At 42.1% G+C, this 7,004-nt stretch overlaps 1 protein-coding gene across 1 annotated transcript; it reads right to left on the reverse strand.

The window, feature by feature from the left end:
* Window positions 1-2,221: 2,221 nt before the first annotated feature.
* Window positions 2,222-3,612, reverse strand: LOC136494244 (cationic peroxidase SPC4-like). The gene has a single exon (XM_066490413.1). The coding sequence runs from the start codon at window positions 3,510-3,512 to the stop codon at window positions 2,493-2,495; it is 1,020 nt and encodes a 339-aa protein (XP_066346510.1). The 5' UTR covers window positions 3,513-3,612; the 3' UTR covers window positions 2,222-2,492.
* Window positions 3,613-7,004: the final 3,392 nt, after the last annotated feature.

Consider the following 7,004-nt stretch of genomic DNA (forward strand, 5'->3'; position numbering starts at 1 on the left):
GCAGTAGAAGTACTGTAGATCTCGACGAGTTCTTCAACAAGAAGGGCTACATCGATCCGGTCGACCTTCGACTTGTCTGTGAGTACCGTCATGGCTTATACTTTTGTTTGTAAGGCTGTATCGGTCCGGCCGACCTCTTATGAGCTTTAGTATAAGTTAGTTATCGATCTGTATCATTATTTATAAGGCTGCATCAGCTGATTGATCTCTTACGAATCATAATATAGATTAAAGTTATCGATCTTGTGTTAAATAACTTGTTGTTTAATACAATATCACCAGTTATCGAATCTGCTAAGATTATTAAGATTTTCCTTGTTGTTTTTGGTTGATTCACCAGTTATCAATCTTGTTATAATTAATGTTCCATTAATTATAACAAATCATCTGATTGAGATAGAGATAGATCGGCATCATATCATCATAATTGGTCGTCTTCTAGTCTGGTCACACTATGAATCTTATAATTGATGGCTTAATTCTGCTAGATCGGCTGTTTTATCTCTATTCCAATCAAGCATAGTATGCATTCAAAGATATGTTTTAATCTTGGATAAACTCACTAGTTAATGAGATATAATCGAATGACACTACCATAGCTGTATCGATTCGGTCGAACCTCACTGGTAAGGCTTTAGATCAGAAATTATCGATTAGTGATTTTGTTCATGATCGAGATATGTATTATGTTTGTTTGCTATGCATGTATCGGCTATTTTAGCCGATTCACCTGTGCCTTCACACATATAGCATGTTTTTCATGAACCTGTCGATATATAGATGGTTTTATGGATTCTTTGGCTTTATTTTTGTTATCATTATCATAGCTGCATCGATCCAGTCAAACCTCACTGTTGATGGTAACAGATTAGATCCAGAGCGTTTGTAGATTTATTTGTATTAGACAGTCGATTTGTTCGCATGTTATATCTTTTTTCATTAAACTTATTGGCTCAATGCTTTACACTAGTCATATCTATCTAGCTGATGATGTTTCTTTATATTACATATATCTGGGTGTATTGTACTTGTTATCATAAAATCAATCATGACCCACGAGCATCACAGTCTTTAACAGTCAATTTCTCCTCGTATCGGCTATTTAGTTGATCCCCCTGCTTGGCTGCTCTCGAAGCAGCATACTTGGAACTATCGGGGCAACACCGGTATGTTCCACCCTAAATTACTGATAAATTTTCTCTCCTTGTTAATTACAGGTCAAATTGACTGGCACGCCTTCGGGACTTTCAGGATGGACTGGTCCTGTGTTGAAGCCAAGCAGATCTCCGAGCTAACTTCGCTCAGATCATTCCGGCTTGCAACGTGTCAGGCGTATCGCCACGTACGCGTTTTTGCGCCGACACGCGTTCTAGCATGCTCGGTGGGACTTTCAGGATCGACTGGTCCTGTGGTGAAGCCAAGCAGATCTCCGGGCTAACTTCGCTCATATCGTTCCGGCTTGCAGCGTGTCAGGCGTATTGCCACGTCATGTTTTTACGCCGACAGATCTACATACTTTATGACATGCATGGACACATAAACATAATGTTTATGACAAAATTTAGTAAGTTGTTTAAATGGTAACACCAAGGGTATTAAAAAAAAGACCCGTACAAAAATAACCAAGTGCTCTCGGCCTCCTAAACACTCGAATAGGAGATAGACAGACTCAAAAAAAAAAAAAACTTGAGTAGAGAAGAAGATGCAAATAGTCTTGTTTTCAACCGTTATCTAAAGTCACTAACACCTCGTTTGCTGAAATCAGCTTTCCTAATTTTTGTTGTTTGTCTGCATGAAAAGTTCAGATCTACAATGTGTAATCGAACAAAGTCAAAAGAAAAAGGCATCGTCTTTAGAGCCGGGACGGGACAGGAAATTAAAACAAAATGCCTTTAGAGCCGGGACGGGACAGGAAATTAAAACAAAATGGTGAGTAGGTGATCTTAGGCCGCGTTTAGTTTCGAAATTTTTTGGCTTTTGGTTACTGTAGCATTTTCGTTTGTATTTGGCAAAAATTATCTAATTATGGACTATTTAGGCTTAAAAGATTCGTCTCGCCAATTATAGGTAAATTGTACAATTAGTTATTCTTTTTACCTACATTTAATGCTTCATGCATATGCCGCAAGATTTAATATGACAAAAAATCTTGAAAATTTTTGGTTTTTGATGATATAAACAGGACCTTATTTGAAGTCGGGCCATGTGATGCGGTGTAAATAAAACACTATAATAATAATGATAATAATTTTATAACAGCGAGGAGGATCAGATCAGATCCGACTATCGGAGCAGGAACAAAAAAAATGGGTACTGCGACATGGACGGACGCCGACATGGTGGTGACTACTAGTAGTGGACAACCACGTGCCCCCGCTCAAGCAAGCTAGTAATGCACACGGCACGGGCGTTGTTTTTTATTGTTGTTACACAGTGAGTGACACTGACACTGACGCTGGCGGATGGATCCGAGGTCGGAGCACTCTTATCATTCAAGCAGTGGCGGCGACACCGCTGTTGGTGTTTGGGCGTAAGCAGTTACGGCGGATCTCGCCGACGTTCCCCTGCGGTCCCTTGAGCTGGCTCATCTTGATCATGGAGGTCCCGAACTGGTCGAAGAACCACCAGTGGTTGTCGGCGAAACCCTGGACGAGCCAGCTGGTGCGCGGGTCGGTGACGAGCCCCTGGTCCGACGGCAGCATCACCCCCTTGTTCTTCTTCAGCGTCAGCTCGATGAAGTAGAGGTTGTCGAACACCGCCGGCGTCAGGAAGTCGAGGTCCCGCAGCGTGTCGGAGCTGCCGGGGGCGGAGCACGTCGCCGTCACGCACCGTGTGATGTCGTCGGTGGCCGGGCCCGCCACGGCGCCGAACGAGCTGCACCGCGCCTTCCCCACCGTGTGCGCGCCCGACAGCGCCACCAGGTCCGCCGGGTCCGACAGGTTCTTGCTGGCGAACGCCGACAGCAGCTCGTCCACGGTGCTCGTCGGCGGCGGCAGCGTGAACACGTCGTTGCTGGACGCCGGCGCCGCGCTGTCGAGGCGGCCGAGGGGCACCGTGAAGGAAGGCCCGCCGGACAGGCTGACGGCGTCGCGGGTGGCCAGCACGGTGATGTCGGCGCACGACACCGTAGGCCCGCACGCCGCGTGCACCTTGGCGCGGATGTCCTCCACCAGCTGCACGGCCTCCTGCTGCAGCCCGACGTTGGGCGGGAGGCCGCGCTCACCGTTGTCCAGGAGGATGGACGCGTCGCACCCCTGCGGGAAGCAGTCGTGGAAGAAGAGCCGGAGGAGCCCCGCCGTGAGACGCACGTTCTGCTGGAGCGCCGCGTCCACGGTGGACCGCACGATCGTCTCCAGCTGCGGGCACGAGTCCACGTGGAAGTACACGGACAGGTCGTTACCGGGCGCTGCCGCGCGGCTAGTAGCCAGAGGCACGACGGGCCTCGAGGAGACGGCAGCAGCGGCGAGCAGCACGCCGACGGCGGCGGCCAGGACGAACACACGGCCACTCATTGTCGCCTGCCGCGTCGTGTTGCTACTAGTCTACCACTAGCTAGTACTAGGTGACAAACGACTAAGTAGATAATAAGTAGCTAAGCGTTTTGCTGGAGTACTGAAGCCCGCAGCTGATGATATTTATAGCCAGTTCATCAGTTGCAGCCAAGGCCATGGAGCTGGCTTAGTCAGAGAAGCATGGGTAATAATCAAGCAAACTCTTAGCTGTACTATATTGTCATATTATTTACAGCAAACTAAAAGCTCACCTATATAAGACTTACTCCATATCTTTGAGTAAATTAATTTATGTAGTTGTCTTAAGTCAAACTTCGTTACGTTTAACTAAATTTATAGAAAATAAGATAAAAAAGAATTATAGAAAAGAACACAAATATATATATCACTAAAAGAACAGATTATAAAAAATATATTCGGTGGTGTGTCTATGATATTAATTTGGTGTCATAAGTTTTGATGGTTTTCTCTATAGGTTTAGTCAAGCTTAAAAGTTTCACTAAAGATAACTCTAAAAACTGGTTTATTTAGGGACCAAGGGAGTGCATGCTACATCATTAATAATTGCCCCCACCTTATTATCTCATAGAATTTCTCAAAACTCATGTATCAGCTGAATACAGATCTGATGTGATACTTTAGGCCTCTTTGGTATGGATTCCGGTGGATCTAGCTTATTCGTTGTTCATTAGAGCTATTTCTCTATCTCTTTCCTCTTCCTCTCACAGCTCCAGTAGGAGCAGGTGAAGCTAAAAGCTTCAACTGGTTCTGTGAGAGGGAGAGGCGATAGAGAGAAGAATGACTGCAATAAACAATGAATGTGTCACGTGAAGCTAGATCAACCAGAATCCATACCAAAAAGGCCCTTTCTAGGCAGCTTATACATCCTCTCATCATACTTCATCTTAGTAAGCAAAGGTGAGATATGATAACAACTCCCCCTATCTTTCTACATGTTGTATTAATCTTCTTCTATCTTTAACCTTTGATTTTTAAATATATAGTTTAATAATATAAGATTTATTACCTTTAGAATTTATGAAAACTAACGTTTATATTATATAAATTCATGTGTCTTCAGACTATATGGATTTTTTAAATTAATAGCTAAAATTATGAATGTTTAGTTTAAGATAAATTTAATATGACATAAAAAATGGTCTACGAGACAAGAGGTACAGAAGTACTGTTGGATATGATTAATACTCTCTTCGTCCACAAAATAATGCAATTCTCGCTTTTAAGAAGTCAAAGAGTTTAAACTTTGATTAAATTTATATAAAAAAATATTAATATTCATGATATAAAATAAGTATCTTTAGATTAGTTATAGCATATATTTTCGAAGTAATTTATTTGAAAATATAAATATAAATATTATTTACTATAAACTTAATTAAATTATAGAGTTTGACGGATGTGAACGTAGGGAATAACCGGAGAAGTAGTAGTACGCCCTTTTCACTCAAACTTACCAATCGACTTATCAATTACGATACAGTATTTTCCTCCCAGTGAACCAACGTCAGCCTGTTTATATAAAAAAAAAAAGCATCAGCCGCGACCAGCTCGGTAGATCGTCGTTAATCGGGGGCACGACGATCGATGCTGCATCGCGTCAGTTCACGTGATTGAGAATACTGCAGGGACGATCTAGAGACGCAGTGAGTCGTGCCAGCATGTGCAGGTGCAGGTGGAGTGGCAGTGTGCCGCAGCTAGATTAGGGCCTTGAATAGTTCCTTCCATTTACTTTCTATCCCATCAAATATTGGACACATACATAAAATATTAAATATAGATTAAAAATAAATAATTACACAGTTTACGACTAATTTGTGAGACGAATCTTTTAAGCCTAATTAGTTCATAATTTGACAATGTAGTACTATAGTAACACATGTGCTAATGACAGATTAATTAGACTTAATAAATTCGTCTCGTATATTACTTACGGATTCTATAATTTATTTTTTATTAGTATCCAAAAAAAACCTCATATAACATTTGATGTGACATCCCAAAACTTTACTTGGCTGCAGTGCAATTCCTCCCTCGTCTCTAACGGCTTCTTAATTCAAGACTCAATCTATATACCAACGGCTTCTTAATTCAAGACGCAACATGTTAAAGACTCGTGCAGCAGAGTGTGGTTAGTGATATTTTTTGTAGCATAATTCAAACCAATATTACGTTTTTGTTTTACAATATCTTGGTTTTCTTTTGTCCTATTTAATATAAGGGCCTGTTTGGTTTCCATTGACTAAAATTTAGCTACTAAAACTAGTGACTAAACTTTAGTCACCCTGTTTGATTCTAGTGATTAAAGACCATTAAACTACTTTAGTCCCTTTTAGTCAGTTTGTTTGGTAGTTTATTAGCTAAACTTTAGTAAAGATAACCAAACAAGCCCTAATTGTATTTGCTTGATTACGCTATGCTGTCTATAGTCATCTACATGCATGTTCTAGTAGAGAGGTACATGATGGTACGAGAATATATTTTTATTTTGCATAACTCATCGACTTGTGTAAACCTACGTTAATACAACCAAACTTAGCATTCTTTCTAATGTTTCAATGTGACTATTTTTAGCACTTGAGTAAGAGTCTATGTAGACAACCAAATATGGACAAACCACACTATAAAAGTCTAGATACATGCTAACGCAGACAACCAAATAGATCCACGTACGGTGGGTATGTTGCCAATTCCATAGTATAACTGTCGTTGTTTTGGACAATGCTGAGATTGAACTTCTACAACCTCTGGTGGCACCGTGGCAGTAGCTCCAATGAGCGTGCTCCCTACCTATGTTCGATCTCTAGGTTGGAGGACTCTAGTAGTAGTATATCAACTTGGATCTGTTCCCTGATAATAAATTTACATGCCTTGAATTTACACATTGAGATGGCTAGATCTAGTAAAGAAACAAGTGTGGACAGAGAAGATGTGGAGAAAAATTCAAGAACATGATGAACCAGTGCCATCGAAACAACACACTAGAGTACTGATACTGATACTAAATAACCGTAAGCGAAAATGTGCAAAAAAGTTGCGTGGGAAGGTCTGGTACTCAGGGAACTGTGCACAACAAGGTTTTATAAAATGGTCTACTACAGTCGACAAAGAGGTGCTAAAGAAATTCAATCACCGGTACGGTGTTCGGAAATAAAGATGTGATGTTCACCACGAGCACAAGAGTATACATCAAGGTGTCTAGAGGAAGTTAAGAACCTGTTTGGCACGGCTTCGGCCAGCTCCGGCTCCGCCTGACGATCACCGCGCAGATCACTGTAGAACACTGTAGCTCGGAGCCGTATTTCTCTCTCCTGCTTTTTCCTCTCACTGTAGCTCGGGGTGCTGTTCACGGAGCTGGAGGAGCCAAAATTTCGGGCTTCACCGGTGAAGCTGCTTGCTGTGAGAGGGAGAGGGAAGGAGAGAGAAAACTGGCTCCGCTACAGTGAATAAACAGTAAATTTGCAAGCCGAAGCC

This window comes from Miscanthus floridulus, chromosome 11, assembly GCF_019320115.1.
Source record: "Miscanthus floridulus cultivar M001 chromosome 11, ASM1932011v1, whole genome shotgun sequence".
Lineage (NCBI taxonomy): Eukaryota > Viridiplantae > Streptophyta > Magnoliopsida > Poales > Poaceae > Miscanthus > Miscanthus floridulus.

Excerpts from the sequence above, each read along its gene's own strand:
- LOC136494244 (XM_066490413.1), bottom strand. The coding sequence starts at position 3,512 with ATGAGTGGCCGTGTGTTCGTCCTGGCCGCCGCCGTCGGCGTGCTGCTC.